Below are 17,371 nucleotides of genomic sequence, written 5' to 3' on the forward strand. Positions count from 1 at the left end.
ACTTAATTTTGAGTCAGGGTCCTTTAATTTCCTGACTTACAACTGAGTAAGTAGACTGGGCTACTAGTCTCTGGGCCCTAGAGTCCTCTTGTCTCTGGCTCCCCAGCACTAGGATTGCAAGCAGGTTCTAGCATATCCCAATTTTGGTTAAGTTCTGAGGATCCGACTCAGGTTCTTGTACTTTCTAATGATGCACTTGACCACTCATGCTCCTCACAGAGACTACCTTATTAATTTATTTTCTCCATAATTTGAACTCCCAAGTTCTAATCCTGATTGTAGAATATTCAAAAAGTTTTCTGGTATTTTTGTGCTGTCCTCAGTCTATGCCAATGTAAACTGTCAACATAATGTATCATTATCAGTGGCTTATTACATAGGCAGAAGATAGCCACCACAAGCAAATGATGAAAAGGTGGAGCTTTTCAATGCCACTTAAAGAAAGATGACTACCAAAGGAAATTTATGGATTGTATTTTTCACATGTACGCTTTTTTTTATTTTATAAAGTATTTTTCCATATATAGCCTAATTAGATTATAGTATAATCCTTTGAGTTTAGTTAATCCTTATTACAAATTAGCCAAATGTTTTTCAGATGATATAAGGTAGTTTTATCACTACAGCATTTAATAGAATATGTATCACCAGGACCAGAATTCACTAGGTTTAGCAATGTTTTTCTCTTTATTTAAATTTAGCTATATCATATATAGAATTGAGATATCCTTTATTTAGAAAATCTGTTGGGTGGGCCTGGAGAAATGACGTAGTGGTTAAGAGCATACTGCTTATATGAAGGACCCTGGTTCAACTCCTTCAGTTCCCAGCACAGCACTAACATTGGACAGCAGACAAATTCTTCTAACGCCAGCACTTGAGGAATCTAACAGACTCTTCTCATCCATCCTGTTTGGAATGCATGTCTGGGTATACTTTCTAATTCTTTATCCGAGCACTAATCTTAATTTTTAGGTTATTCATGCTCCTGTTTTAGGTCAGTAAGACTGCTATTGAATACTTTGGCTTCTGATAGAAATTTACTAAAACAGCCTAGAAAAGTTTATATTTTTATAAAAATTTATTCACTTATAAATGGAAAGAACTATATTCTGTAGAATATTTTTCAGCCCTTTCCCCTCACCTACTTTGCCATTTAGTAATACTTTTCATTCAAACATCCTTCCTTGATCTTGGAAAGAGCAGTTTAGTAGTAATAATAAAAGACATTACACACACACACACACACACACGAGAGAGAGAGAGAGAGAGAGAGAGAGAGAGGAGAGAGAGAGAGAGAGAGAGAGAGAGAGAGAGAGAGAGAGAGAGAGAGAGAGAGAAAATGTGTAATTCAAACCTAAAGGGAATGGTTATGAAAATAACAACTGTGTTAGATTTTATTAGCAGGAAAGAAAACATTTTAAAAGTAGGGGAGCATTTTTTTTTAAACAACATTGTTCCTTAGGATATCCTGCTAAATTGTTCTGTGTGATAGGATTGAAGAGGAAAAGAGACATCAATCTTCCTGAGGGTTGCTTAGTAAAAAGTGACTTACTGTGCTAGTAGAATCCTGAGTTCAGGTGATAAGGAAGGACTGAAATGCGACGTCGTCATCCTCTGTTATGCAACTGAAATGTTTTGTCTTTTCCATTTGTACTTTAAATCTCTATTATCTTGATTAAGTAATGGGGAAATTGTCAGCATATTTATTGGGTAATTATTCAGATTTCAATCAGTAATTTTTCTGGGCATTAAGATGAAATTACTTATTAAACTGTAGCATGTGCCATTCCATTTTCCTTCAGGAATTACTACAGTTCCTTGTAACTAAATTAAAGGAGAAAAATGCTTAAAAGTTAATAACTTCGTTTTAGAATTTAAATATAACAACTTAATAGGTAACAAGCATGCTGGTTTCATCTGGCATGTGTTGCGGACCTAACTGTGACTGCAGTGTTTTAGTACCTGCCTCTGGTCACATCACCTCCCTTTAATAGTCTCTCTCTCTCTCTCTCTCTCTCTCTCTCTCTCTCTCTCTCTCTCTCTCTCCCTCTCTCTCTCTCTCTCTTGCTGTCTTGTGTGTGTGTGTGTGTGTGTGTTTACAAATATCCCTCTGCCTTTTTCTCATGAGAACACATACCATGAGAACTTTGGTCTTCTTTTACACTGGAATAACCTCAAGTTAACTTTGTGACATACATCTATGAAATAACCCCCTTTCATAAAATAGCATTATAAATATGGTATTTGGTGATCACCATTCAAGTCACTCTGGGATTAAAATGGAGTTCCTTGCACAACTCTACCAATTTCTGTTCATGGATAAACAGATACTAAAACCTGATGTCATATGGCACAATACAAAAATCCCTAAATCTGACCAGATAATCGTCTTCAGAAGACAGTTTCTGAAACCCTTTGCAGGTAAATCAAGAGAAAGTCTGATCTGTGAGTGTGTGCTGCTTCTTCCTTCACACTTTGAAGTCAATGGAGAGTGTGTAATGCCCAGACTCTGACACTGTCTGGCCTCAAAATTTTGCCTTAATATTCCAAGACTATTTCAAGGATATCAAGGTCACTTCATTTAAAAAGCAAATATGATTAAAGCTTAGTTTTACAATCCATGCAGGAGGAAACAAAGTAGACTTTTATGTTGTTGATTGCTGAGAGGTGACAGTGTCTTCTCAGATAAGAGCATATTGAGGTCCAAAAAATATTTTTCATTTATTTGATCTTTTAGCCTTCTTTTTCTTAATAAAAGGGGATGTTGTAGCTAACATTTCTTTAAATTTCCTTTACTTTTCATTTTAAGTTGTTGTGACCCAACTTTATAGCAAATGATAGTCTGTTCTCATACATGATATTAGATGCAATGAGTAAAAGAATATGTATGCCCACACACGCTTGCACATACACACAGAAGAGTGTTAATCATTGATTGTATGAGCAGTGGCTAATGAAATAGCAATAGGAGGTAAAGTGCTTTACCAGCTATAGGAATTAGTTATTTATCACCTGGAATTGGTCACTCTGGTCTACATCAATTTTATATTGCTTTTACCCTGGTACATTTCTTCCACCCCTATTATTGTGTGCATTATTTCAACAATTAACAGTGCATTAATGTAGGCATGATAGTGATTTAATGATTTGTTTCTCACCTGCCAAGCATAGTCAACCATCAATGCACCGAAGTTAAAACAAATAATCATTTAGTGATCAAAGATATGCTCAAATGTGTTCATAAATACATTTGCAGAGTCTTTCAAAATTATGAAGTCACAGATGCTAAGGTGAATGCATGCTCAGATGGTCATTAGGTTCTATCCCTTTATTCAAAAGACAAGCAATTATTATCTCCATGATCTATTAAGGTGTATTTTCTTTACCATGTGACAGCTAAGGTGAAACAGATCAAAAAATATTGCTCTCCTTTCTTAAACAATGACACATGCACGTAGATGTTTAACAAGTGCCTTTCCAGAGCTCTTATGAGAAAACAGTAGCAGCCTTGGTCCAGAGAAGTAATTTATGACAGCGTGGTAAATGGTGTCCAAAATTACCTTGCTCATATTAGCCCTGCTGCAGCCCTACCTGAGCCCCGAAGCGTTTCTCCACCCCACGTGAAAGCTGTGATAAAATACAGCATTATGAGTCCCTGCTTAGTTGCTTCCTGTTTCTTCTAGTACATGCTGCTTGGACTCATCCGTCAGCGATTTCACAGAGGCGGTTGAAGGAGAAATTACGGGAGAGTGTGACAGGAGGATAGTGAATAGGACATCTTTTGTCTCTTACATCTCTCCCCACCTTTTCTTCCTGTTTACTTCATTGACTAAAAATGGGGAAGATGCGGGGTATGATTTATCAGTTTCTGAAATTAGTGACAATAGGCATGGCACCTTCCCTATTATTTCCACACTAGACAGGCATGATTGAAAAATGTGTTGTGTGTTTAAGTGTTATATTGTACCATAAAGGAATGACTGGAGATCAGTGGAATCAAATTATAAGCAAAAATCAAGTATGCCGAAAATATTAGCCACTTGTAGAATTGAGACATACTATAAAAAGTCATCAAATACATAGTGCTGATGAATTTTCCTGGGGTGAAATATGAAAAGTATTTATAAAATAGAGAGTACTAGCCTGAGTAACATTATCTGTGAATAAGCCACAACTTGCTTCCATTTTATTGAAAAGTATGCAAATGTTTAAATAATAAGTAGTTAAATGAAAACGTTTTACAATGAAAGGAAGGAGTGCTTGTGCTTGGACATTAAGTGGCTTAACTGTTGAAGGCTGTAGAATCAATGAAATAAATAATAACTCACCTGAAAGGGGTAATATGATTTCCATAAGGCTGTGATGGAAGTTACATTTTTAATGTTTTATCTTCAGTTCCCTTTTTATGTGTGAGAGCTTTAGATGTTTAAGTATTTAAAATTAGATTTTTTGCTAATGAGAGTGATTATTTTAATTGTAACTTAGAAACAATGTCCTCGGATTCTAGTCTTCCCCTTTAGATGGTACAAAAGGAAAAGAAAAAGAAAACAATGAAAGACAAGAAAAAAGAGGTTTCACTTGTAGATTCTTTGTTAAGCTTATTAAGACTCCATTTGAATGAACCATCAATATAAAGGAAGGGTTAATTGAGAAAGAAACACCCTGATATACAAAACATTTCTCTCATAGAAAGCTTTAGAAATACTCTATTGTCAATCCAAACAGAACAAACTAAAATGAGATAATTGGGAAGGTGCCCATAAAGTCAGCCTGAATATATTATCACAACTATATATGAGATAATATTTGTTTTAAAAAGATTCTATGGCACTGTAAACTCAGTCTCATTAGAGACTGCATTTAAAAGGCTTATAAAGTTACTCATTAATGTTATCTTGTTGTATCTCCACAGCTTTTTCATTAAAGAAAATTCAGCAGAAAGCATTTTCTCCTGATAGCAGGAACCAATTTGCAATAAATGTTCTGGAAACCACTAGGGAAGCCATTACTGAGGTCTAATAAAAACAGACAAGCGTAACTTGTTCTATATTTTTGTTTCAATCACATACAGATGAGACCCCGCTTTCTACACCAACTGCAAGAGACAGCATCGACAAACTTTCTCTAACTGGGCATGGGCAACCTCTACCTCCAGGCTTCCCGTCTCCCTTCTTGTTTCCCGATGGTCTGTCTTCCATAGAGACCCTTCTCACTAACATACAGGTATGGCTCTTTTCACTCTGCAAGGAAGGAGCATGGAACACACACAGGTGAACTGCTTTTCTAAAAGAAACCCACTTCAAATAATTATCTCGTGATATTGGCTGATCCATAGTATTAGACATTTCTCTAGAAAAAAATTACCTTTTAACTTTTCTACACTAACCAAATTGTTGTAGAAATGCTCAACAAATAATTTGTATTTTACCATATTAAAAATAAACAAAACTGGTATAAGCATTTATGAAAAACTCTCCCCCCTAAATGTTCTCTTTATTGCCAAATAACGGGACCAATTTAAGTGGGTAAATTTGTCTGGTTTATCAAATGACAGCATGCAAGTTCTAATAAATATTTAGATATTTTTAAACTGCTGGCCTTCCAGTGAGGAAATCATATGTTTAGTCATTTTAAATATGTCTAATAAAGAAGAATCCAAAAGAATTTTTTTTCATAAATAAGTTTCCTTCAGCAAGTAGGGACTCTTCAAAGAATAGACTTCAAAAAGCCATAGAAAAGTTTCCGCAGATTTCCTATGTGGCCCTCAGGATGTATATCTTACGTACAGTACATTATGAATCAAAAATACTTAGAGTTAACAATAACATAGTGCAGGGAGCCAAGATAATAAAAGTGTTTGGTTTAGAAGAAAGCATAGTTGTCCTGCCATGCATGGAGTGATCATGTGGACCCCAGATGGAATTCTTCCTTCTACTTCTCAGGAGGAGCCAGAAGGAGACACGAGATACAGATGCTGTTAGCCCAGCTCTCCGTCCTCACTTATATTTTCTAACACATTTCCTACCATATTAAACTTTGCCCTAGCTGAAATGTAATTAATTTTATTTACCTCTCCAAGGATATAACAGGAAGTCTTTAATGTAACATATCTTCTCATCTATTAATATGGCTTTTTAAATACAAATGTAATTAGAATTGCTGGAACTGTATTCAACATTAAGGTTTTGTATTTTACTAACTGAAATAAGTCATCAGTCCAGTCTTATTTCAATCATGACCAGATTACAGCCAAAAGTAAACATAGGAGTTTTCCTCCCAAACTTTACCTATATTGCAAGGTTCAGATCATAGTGAATTTCACTCTTGTTGCAGAAAATGCTTTTGAAAAGCAGGGGAATAGCATGACAGATCTGGGTGTAAGAGATTAGGAGTTTATCAAAGGATCAGCACTAATTGAGATATGTGTATCATATCTCTTTCCATAAAGTCTTAGGGACCATTTTGGAAAAGGAGCTTAGAGGTAGTAAGCGCCAGAGAGAACTGATGACTGCCAGGAACAGTATTTTCAAAACAAGGTAGTTAGGCTATAAATATGAATTCACAGTGGACTAGACAACTTGCTCACAATCCATTCAAGCTCAAGGCAAACAAAAATCTCAGGATAGAAAGAGAAGTGGGTGCAGAAATGGTACGACCCTGCTAAGCCGAAGATGATCCAGTTAAGAACGCATATCCAAGAGTATATAAGCAGCACGGATCGTAATTGATAAGGAGAGAGATGAGGACAAATAGAAGGAAAGAGAAAGAGAGAGAGAGAGAGAGAGAGAGAGAGAGAGAGAGAGAGAGAGAGAGAGAGAGAGACAAAGACACGAAGCAAAACAAAAGGATAGGGAAACAAATAAAAAGAGACAGTGAGTGAGGAGAGATAAAGTTGGGTGTGTATATAAACTGGTAGGTCTGGGAAGAGTGAGGGAGGGGGGTGGATATGATTAAAATCCATCCAAAATTCTCAAGGAACTAATAAAAATAAGAAATTAGAAAGGTTCATATTATTCTACGTAAAACTCCATATGAAATTGTCTTCGAAATTTATAATCAGACTAATGATATTTTGACTTGAATTTCCACATAAAAATACGCTAGTTTTTATTTTTATTTTTATTTTTTTTACTAGAAATCAGCTCACTCAGCAAAGGAATGGTTATACACTGGACCTGAGAACTGGGCTGACATTCATAGTTCTATGTCTAATACTGACAGTTTGGGAGTATTACATCATCTCTCTCTGCTTGGAGTATTTAGACTAGGCATGATATCCCCATCATTTCAAACTAAGTATTTCTTTTAGAAAGAAAAACGAAAGAAAATGTCCGCATTTTAGACAAGTTTTCTATTTATCTAACCTACTCTAGATCTGGTTTCCTTCCCAAATATATACACCGAGGATGTATCTTAGAAGAGTTAGCGGTACATTGTTAAGCAAAACAAATTAATTTATTGATTATAAGGTTTTATTGATTGAACTCTGGTTCTAATAAAGTTAGACCATCAATAAAAAATTCAACATTAAGAATTATATTTGTTTACATCAATTTTATACATATGCATATATGTTAGACATAGGTATTATATAACTATGAATATTAAATATTTTCTTTAATACACATGCATGCAAATATGTATATATAAAATAAGAATAAGATAAAAAATAACTGTCCCTTATATATATGCAAATACATATTGATAATCATATATATATACTGAATTTTTGATGATCTCACAATAGCTTGTAAAATGCCATAGATGTTAACTCTTATTATTTCCACATTTATTGAGTTATGGTTATATCTAAAACATCTTATAGACTGCTTAAACAGTCATGACCCTGGCTTATTAGCCACTGAATACGAATGTGTTTGCTGTCTAAATCTTAATTTAGATAATTACAATCTGCCTACATCAATTTCACCTGCAATTTTAAGTATGTATAATTGGGTTCTCTGCTTTCTCTGTGAAAACTGTAGCATACTCTTGTAGTCAGTTTAAAGCTGTACTGTTACTTTGAAAATAATTTGTTGCTATTAAGATTCATTTCCCCAAATCCTTCAAAATATTATTTAATACATTATTGTTTTAAAAATAAATGATTTCATAATATAGTATTAGTTGATAATTTTTAATAACGAGATTTGTGGTGACTACTATATATATATATATATATATATATATTTCCTACACAAAATCATTTTAAAAAATTAGTTTCATAATTGCTATCATAAAACTTATGGAAAATATTATATTTACATCCAAAAAATTAAATGCTAGTTTAAAAGTATTTTTATTTATATTTTGAGGATGTCAAACCTAGAAGAGTTATGACGTTTCCTTCATGTCACGTGAATAGTTTAAATTGATTTAAATTAAATTAAATTGATTAAAATTTAAATTAAATTGATAATGAAAACATCTGGAATAAATAACAGTAATTAATTTTCAGGGGCAATAATATTTCATTCCTTTTTTTTTTGTACCTAGAACTTGTGTTTTTGCACGGCATTTTGTTGTCTTCAGGATGGATGTATTTTGCCATAGCCTCCACCTTCAATGATGTCCTTGGATAGGTCACTGGGTAGTTTAATGTGAGGAAATGTTTTAGGATCAAATATTTGGAAGTGACATCTTCAAATATTGGCTGCCAATCGATTACATTCAAAACAGGGTTCTACTCACTAGTTGCAACCGGTACTTACATCCTAGATCACAAAAACAGTAGCTTTCAGAACTGACAGCATTACACTTGTTTGTGTTTACCCTAGAGCCAGTACATACAGCAAAAGAGCAAATTCACTGTAAAATGAATAGAACTGATTCTAGGGAGGCAACTCGGTGGGTAGGGACATTCGTGGCTTACAAATAGTAGAGTAAGAGTAAGTCAATAAGTAAAAGTTGAAAGAAAAAAAGAACATATATGGTAAATTTATAGGCACATCTCTGGCTTCAAGGATATTCTGGTCTACATAGTGAGTTCCAGAACAGCCAGGGCTACAGAGAGAAACCCGATGTCTGCCTGAAACTGCAAACAAACAGTGGAGGGTGAGTGGACGAGGTGGGCTGGGGTTGCTAGGAAGAGTAGAGGGAGAAGACTTGGTTATAACAGAAGTAAAAGAAAATAAATTTAAAAAAAAAGAAGCTACATAAACAAGAACACAAAGAGTATGGGTGATCTGACTCACTGATTATGAAATAAAAACAGAAAATGTCAATTATGCATGAAACTATCCTTAAAGATGTTTACACTAAAGGGTATGTGATATAAGGTGGGCTCATTGTGACTTCTGTGCAAAGTGAAGTGGCATCGGTTCAGTGGTAGGAAGTCAGCTTATCTAGACTGTTCATGGCCGTATGTTCAATATTTCAGTCTTGCTAAAAATATTGCAACTAAATAATAAGTTAGAAATGTAAAAAAACCTAAAAGAGATATTTGAAAATACAAAAGGACAGTACCGTTTTGAGTATGGTGTAATAAGTAAATATAGTGCAACTATGGCATTTGAGAGGTAGTATTCATTTGAGAGGAAATACAAAGAGACAGAATCTGCCTCAGTATTGAGACTAAACCCTCTCCCTGACCATCCTCAAACCTGCATCACAATGTCCCTGCCAAATGTTTTACTCTGCTTTACAGACACTGTGAAAGAAATGCACTTTTTGCTGATTTGTATCATTGGTATAAAATTTAAAATTATTTAGAAATTCACTTTGGATTCAAAACACACATAGGTTATTATTGCATATATTGTTATGATATCTCAGGCTCTATTCTTGATTGCTATTATATAATGTGACTTGGATGTTTTCTTTGTGTTCCCATGAAATTTTGTTAAACACTCACACACACACACACACACACACACACACACACACACACACACATACTAAGGAGCAAAATACTAAACTATACCTAGGATTCTAAACTCAGCTGACTGTGATGATAAAAGCAATGATAGTTTCGTATCATAAACTATGGCACATATTTGGTGAATATTATTTCCATGAACAATAATAGTATGACTTAATATTTAGTAAATAAATTTATGCTATGGTTCTATACATTTTTAAACATTCATATTTATTTTGTACATGCGGTACTGGCTAAAGGAAGGGGTTGTCATGTGTGGAGGTCAGTGGGGATCTTACTTACAATTGTTTCTCTCCTTCCACACTGTGGGTCCAAGAAACTGATTTCAATTCATTAGGCTTGATTGACAGTGCCTACACCCATTATGCCATCTCATCAGGCCCAGTTCTATACAATAAATCTTCGTAATCTCTGTTTTTGCTGGCTTTGCCTATAAGGCTCTTGAAGTAGATGTGGTAACATAACACAGTTGAATCACAAGGTGAACTTAGACACAGAGAAGATGTTTCATAGGAAGGATGCCATTCATCAGCTTTGGGAACTGTGTAACAGTAGAGAGTACAATTTTAAAAACACTATCTTAGCTCAGCACTTGATACTGACCTTTTTTTTTCTTCCTGTCTATAAAAGTCTGGGTTTCAAGAGATACAATTCATTTTTATTCTGCAAAGAGGGAATACTAAAAGGAATTTTATTTATTAAAAATTATGGCACTGAAGTTCTGTCTGGACTAAGATCTTGGGGAAGCCACTGGCACCTGAGCCTTATGGACCTTTCTTTTAAGTTTCAATGTTTTGTAACACTGGACTGGTAGGCTCATGCAGAGGCACCTGTCTCTGCAATCTTATGAGGAGGCTTATCCTCTGGAAAAAATAAAAAATATTTCAACTGATAAGAATTTGTGTGTGATTAGAGACACCATGCTTCATTGAATACAAATCTGAGCATGAACACAATAAACCATTGTCTTTTTTTTTTTTTTACCATGGCTGTGCTCAGAATAAACATCAACTGTATTTCTTTAGAGAGATTACCCAACACCAGTGTTGTGAGATCTGAAAACACCTTAGAGGGGAAAACATCATGATTGAAACTTTTGCCTCTTAACTGTAATCCAAAATGTTGTCATGGCACTGTGCAGATAAGGTCCTTCTGAGCACTATTACGTAATTATTGTGATCTTTTGCACACCACATACATGGAAAATTAACAGACGTTACACAAATCTGGGAGTATTGTGATTTATAGCTAAAAGATGTCTTCATGACTTGTAGATGCTGTGGACAGTTCTTGTTGTTGCTTTTACCCAGCCTCTGGCTGCGCTAAATTTAAATAAATATTCTGTATTCATTTTATTTATTGTTCCATGTCACTGACAATAACATACTTTTGCATATGTATCTTTTGTTCTAGTGGGGACCTTTGTTCACACTGGTATCTTAGCGGTGTGCATAGATTTAAGTCTAAATTTTAAGTTTAATTCTATATAGCTGATACATAGCCTCTAGAGACATAGGATGCTAAAAGTTAATGTTTTTCAGACATAATCAGCAGGAATATGCAATTCAACATCATTAACTACATTACCAATAACTGCAACAAAAGGAGAGAGTAAATGTCAATTCTTCCAGCAACTTCATCATTTGTAAACTGTTATTAATAACAAAATGACACAGTTTAGAGTCAGATCTTAACTTTATTCAACATGTTTGTTCATAATGATTGTTCCATATTTAAGAACACCAAAATATTGTGTTTTGTCACCCAAGGACAATAATAGTTTAATAGTAATTTATTTTAAACAGCTACTGATAATACAACCAATCAACACATTAAGTGGTGCCAACATTGGCATCTTGCTAAATAATCTCTAGGCATTGCACAGACAGTACATCTTTCAAAGATAAGTCAACAAGAGCAATCAGAGCAGAAAATTAGAATTTGGTATCTTAGAATTAAAATACAGCTAAACTAAAGTTTTAATTGGGGTGATCTGAAAGGGCACTTGATGTAATGATCTCTTTCATTTGTTACTAATTGTTTGTTCCTGATGCAGAAGAAACGTATACAGGAATGTTGCTGAATTTGGTTAAGATGCAGTTTGCTTAGAAGCTGTGTTTTATTACTAAACCACAAAAGAGTGGGGAGGGAGTGCTGCCGCACAGAACTCCTTATCTTGCTTGTTTTCTAGCACAAGAATTATGCCAGGAAATTTTGGATCAGATAAAGCACACAGAAAATTATATATATATATATAATTATATATATATATATATATATGAAAAGATAATTAAAATGGCCCATGTCCGTGTTAAAAGTTATGCTGTTCTGCTGGAGACAGACTTCCTCTTTTCTATTGGGCTTCATGTCAATCTGGAGTTGGAATTTTTGAGTCAAAGTATCCACATTGACTTTTTAAAAGGGTGGCCTTCCTGAGAACCTCTAGCACTGGCATTAAATTCCACTCCTTATAAAATTCCAATGGCAAATTTCAGACTGACACATTCAGAAACTATGACAAAATGCTTTACATTTCAAATACAGCATTTTGTATTGCTGAGCTTATGGTGATAGAATTTTTAACTTGAATTTTCAGTGATATCTTTGGTCCTGAGCATCCTCTCTGGCAAAGTCCATGATATTTTTTTGTAAGCATACTATGTGCTCTCATTTTATTTTCAAAATCTGAAGGAAGTGCAAAATTTCATCAAAATTATACATGAAGAGGAAGTGCATATCTCTAAAATCAGTTGTAAGGATAAGTAAGTTATATTTTTTCCTAAAGCTTTTGTGTTACTAGCCTGTGAAATGGCTTCTTAAATGTTATTCCCAGATTATTACAATACTTTGAAGAACATTATAAAAATAATTTATTACTAATATATTATTCTAGAAGCTTTAAATATGCTATGTATCTCAAGTATATATAAGAGGGATAATTTTAATTTCTCAATATTTAAACATTTTAAAATTAAAGGCATGGTTTGGATACAGAGTGCTTAATAATAACAAATATTCCTGCTTTTGTCAAAAAAAACTTCATTACAGTGGAAGATGCATGATATAAGCCAGTTAACGCATCGATATCTACTAATATTACTTAACAACGAATGCAATGACAATGGTTAAGAAAATCTAACAGTATCATCTACATGTAGGGATATTTCTGATTAGATGGCCAGCAAAATCACCTCATGAATGATTACTTTGGGCCATATAAAGGAAGATGAAGCTGTGAGCCATGCAACTACGTAAACTGAAAGAGCAAGCTTCCTTCAGCTGACATAGGTAGCTGAATTGGAAGCATACATAAGACAGCTGTAGAAAGTGTAACCTTGCAATGACCTTGAGGACAGTGACAGCTTACCAGGATCACATAGACCATGTTAGATGGTTCTTTGTAGAACTGCCTATTTCCTTTGTCCGTTTGTACTTCATAGGATGCTTTTGTGTGTCTCTCACTGAAATATAGCTAGCTAGTCTAATATGAAGCAATAGAACCTACATGCCATAAGTATTTGTCTTTCTAAAATAGTTTAAAAGATGTAGAAGTTCTGTGCTTTAGTTATGGCATTTGTGAGTCCTCGTTTAATTGGTTTCACAGGAATTAAAGAATTTGATAAGAGAGCTCTTCTAATCACAAATACATTTCAGTAGTGAACAAAATGTGTTTTGTACCAAAGTATCCTCATGCTGAATACCTTCTTTGTACAGGGCCTTTTGAAAGTTGCCATAGATAATGCCAGAGCTCAAGAAAAACAGGTCCAACTGGAAAAAACAGAGCTGAAGATGGATTTTTTAAGGGAAAGAGAGCTAAGAGAGACACTGGAGAAGCAGTTGGCCATGGAACAAAAAAACAGAGGTATCTGTGAAAATCCACAGGGGTCTAATATTTAAATGAATTAGTCAATAAAATAATATTGCTCTGTTGGTGATATACTTTCATTTTTGCTACTTTGCCTGTAACTGAACTTAGAAAAGACTTGAATCATGAGTTTACTGTATTTCTAAATGTTTAATGAGCACATTCTCTTCTGTTTTCTACCTCAGGGAAATAGATATATCTATTATATCATTGATCATATAATTTCCATTGCTTATAATGTTTAATGAATTATGTTTATAATGATAAGATGAGAAACACGATGAAGAATATTGCACTAACTTACAATTGCCCTTTGAAAACCTCAAAAGTTAAAGTTATAAAGCTAAACTAGAAAAGACTGATTATTCAAGCAAAGCAGGTTTGGTAAGATATTTATCAACTGAAATGGAAGCTTGATGAATATCTGAGCAAATAACCGGAGTTAAGTGTTTGTATAATTTTCCTTCAGAATGCTTCATGTTCATTCAACAAGGTCAAGTCCATAAAGTACTTTCCAAAATGAATTCTTATTGGATAAAAATAATGGTATTATTGATCTCCAAATTGTTTATTTTAAAATATTATACTGGTCATCAATAGATAATTTTAAAGGTCAGTTATATTTGTATATTTATTTTATGCATGAATTTTAAGACTGCAGCCAATACCTCCTTTGCTTCAGCTACATGATTTCACAAGAACTGAAAAAAGGGGGATTTAATTTCTTTAATTTTGTAAGTATTTCATATAAATTCTTCAACTGCCTGTCTTTCATGTTTGATGTGTTCATTTAAAGATTATTTTGTCTGTTTTAGGATTTTCCAGGTTGCTTCAGTATATATTATGAATCAGTACCTAGTGGGTTTCTGGATTCAGCTTTGTTGGAGGCACTGTCACACAGCATATACGGTTTTTAGTAATATGAATTTGCATAGATTTAAGAATTAAAATAATTCAAGCATGGTAAACATTGGTGACAGATGAGTTTCAAGTGAATGAGGAAGTTTGAGAAGCGAATAGAATCTGTGGAAGCACCTTTTATGACATAGCCTGGTTCTATTTTGTTCTAGTCTGAAGAAGACACATAAAAGACTAAAAAATATATCTTAGGATTTCTAGAATAATCTTTGGAGTCTAGTGATTCTAATGGCAAGGTTTTCTTCAGTTTTATTCCTTTACCCTCTAGAGAACAAAGCATGCGCAGACACCTTAAACCTCTCATTTAACTAACTTCCAATAATTATTTGAAAGTTATAATTATCCATACTTACCTTCTACAAATGTATTTGCTGAAGAAGTGTATTATCCTGCTAACAACTCATTGAGTCATGTCCTGGAATCACACAGGAGGAAATTGAGTGGTCAATGGCTGGGTGCTGTGTATCCGGGTATTAGGATTATGATTATGTGCAATTTACAAACATATTTCAAAACTAGCATATCTTTTCACAGATAAATATTCAATAACATTTATAAATTAAAATATAGAATAAGATTAGGATAATCAATTAAATTTGCTCTTAAAAAGAGTAAATTAGCATTGATTTCAAATCGTCAATTTTTTCATAAATAAGAATATAGTCATTGCCCATTGGGGGTAAAATGATTTGAGATATATGATATAAAAACAATAAACTCAACAGGTTAGTGGACTGCCATCTAAGTGGGGCTAGTGATGATACATATTGGACATGTGGGGATTAGAAACTGAAATTAATCATTTGCAAAAATGTTTTTCCTAAGTTTATATTCTGATGAAATATGAAATTAAGTAAAACCATTGTTCTTTTATGCGTAGCAAGAAACTTAGAGTGGTTGCTCTTTATAAGTAAAAAAATTGAATTTTGGAATAGTGCTATTGTCAAATATGTGTTTATTAATTATCCAGAAAGATAATTTCAAAGAACTTTTATTTGCCATCACAATACTTGCTGCTTTCCATTTTATTCATGTGTAGACAGAGTAAAAACAGTTTAAGTCTATGAATGTACGTTTTTATCACCTATATTGTTATTATTATTGATTAACATTGGGCACCACTATTGAAATCTTCTAATAGAAGAAAATATACCTCATCCAAGTTCTATCTCATGATTTTTCTTTTATACAAAACATTTTTATCAGTAGTATATTATAACTTCAAGTGAGGTTTTATATTCACTGTAATTCCAGAAAAATGAAACTGCAACATGAATTCTTAAAATATCTTATAATGTTACACATTTGTTAGGAAGGAATCATTCTCATAAAAATATAATATCATTATTAAAAGAAATTACTGCTTCTGTATATACATAACAAGTATGTTGTTCCTCATACATAAGTAATAGTCCATATTTTCTAAAATCTGAAGGAAAAATTATGAAAAATCTAATTGATATTGTTTGTTTGTTTGTTCCCATAGCATTTGTGGAGGCACTATCTCCTGAGTCCAGGAGAGATACATACAAAAGCATACACTATTCAGTGTACTCTGATTCAAGGGCAGAGACTAAACCACAAACTTCACTTAGCCAAGCTTCCTTTATGAATGAACACAAATATTTACTAAAGTCAGAACCCCATTAAATATCTCTCCACTGAACAATTAAAGTCATTCCTGGAATCATTTAAATTAGAATAAAGTGTTGACTTTTATTAACGTTTTCTTGGATATTATTTTAGGTGAAGTTGGGATTGGAGGGTTTCCTACTTGTAGCAGACTACAAGACTTTCTACTTATAAACAGACTCTGTTTATTAAGGAGAAATCAGTACAATAAGGATGATCTACTGTTTGTAATTCAGCAGCATTAGAAATACTCTGAAAATTAATCTTCAGATCTCTTTTCTAGCCATCGTCCAAAAGAGGCTAAAGAAAGAAAAGAAAGCAAAGAGAAAACTGCAGGAAGCTCTGGAATTTGAGACCAAACGCCGTGAGCAAGCAGAGCAGACACTGAAACAAGCAGCTTCCGCAGACAGTCTCAGGGTCTTAAATGGTAAGAACATGCATGGTTGTTTTGTTCCATAAGCAGCTTTGATTTGTAATAGTAGAGGGACAATGTGGACGTGTTTGAGCGTGTGTATGCATCCAGGTCTCATGAGTCACTCAGCAACTGCTTTATTTCATAGGTGCTCCAACCATTTTGTAATTTATTCTCAGTATCTGGGACCTGACGTTGCTTTTCTACTTAACAAAATCCATTTCAACACAAAAATGATAAAAGGTTAATCTAAGAACTCCTACTGCAACCTGTAATATGGACAATATTATGCCACCTATCTAATCACACCTGCTGAACATTCTGATGGTTACAGTTATTTCAAACCTTCCAAAGATGACAAAGGTTTACGTGGCTTTAATTGTGCAGGTAGCTCTTGTTTCTCAAGACAACAGGAATCAAATGAAATATATGTCATTCTTGTGACTCTGTGTTTTTAGACTCCCTGACCCCAGAGATAGAAGCTGACCGCAGCGGCGGAAGAACAGATGCTGAAAGGACAATACAAGGTAGGAATTCGCAGAGGGCTATAAATCTAGATCTTGCTATATGAGTTTTTCCTCAGCTTTAGGCTGCTATTCAAGCATGTAGCCTACCATCTGGGCCACATCAAAACAAGTTCAAACAAGGTCAAGTTCATCTT

The 17,371-nt window shown here is 34.0% G+C and overlaps 1 protein-coding gene across 1 annotated transcript in view; it reads left to right on the forward strand.

Moving 5' to 3' along the window:
* Dach1 (dachshund family transcription factor 1) overlaps positions 1-17,371 on the forward strand; it is a 364,433-nt gene that overhangs the window by 315,090 nt on the left and 31,972 nt on the right. Inside the window, exons 8-11 of the mRNA XM_038310234.1 lie at positions 5,075-5,226; positions 13,598-13,745; positions 16,582-16,725; positions 17,169-17,237. Of these exons, the coding sequence (XP_038166162.1) occupies positions 5,075-5,226; positions 13,598-13,745; positions 16,582-16,725; positions 17,169-17,237 (513 nt within the window). The remainder of the gene's footprint in view (positions 1-5,074; positions 5,227-13,597; positions 13,746-16,581; positions 16,726-17,168; positions 17,238-17,371) is intronic.

Source organism: Arvicola amphibius, chromosome 13, assembly GCF_903992535.2.
Source record: "Arvicola amphibius chromosome 13, mArvAmp1.2, whole genome shotgun sequence".
Lineage (NCBI taxonomy): Eukaryota > Metazoa > Chordata > Mammalia > Rodentia > Cricetidae > Arvicola > Arvicola amphibius.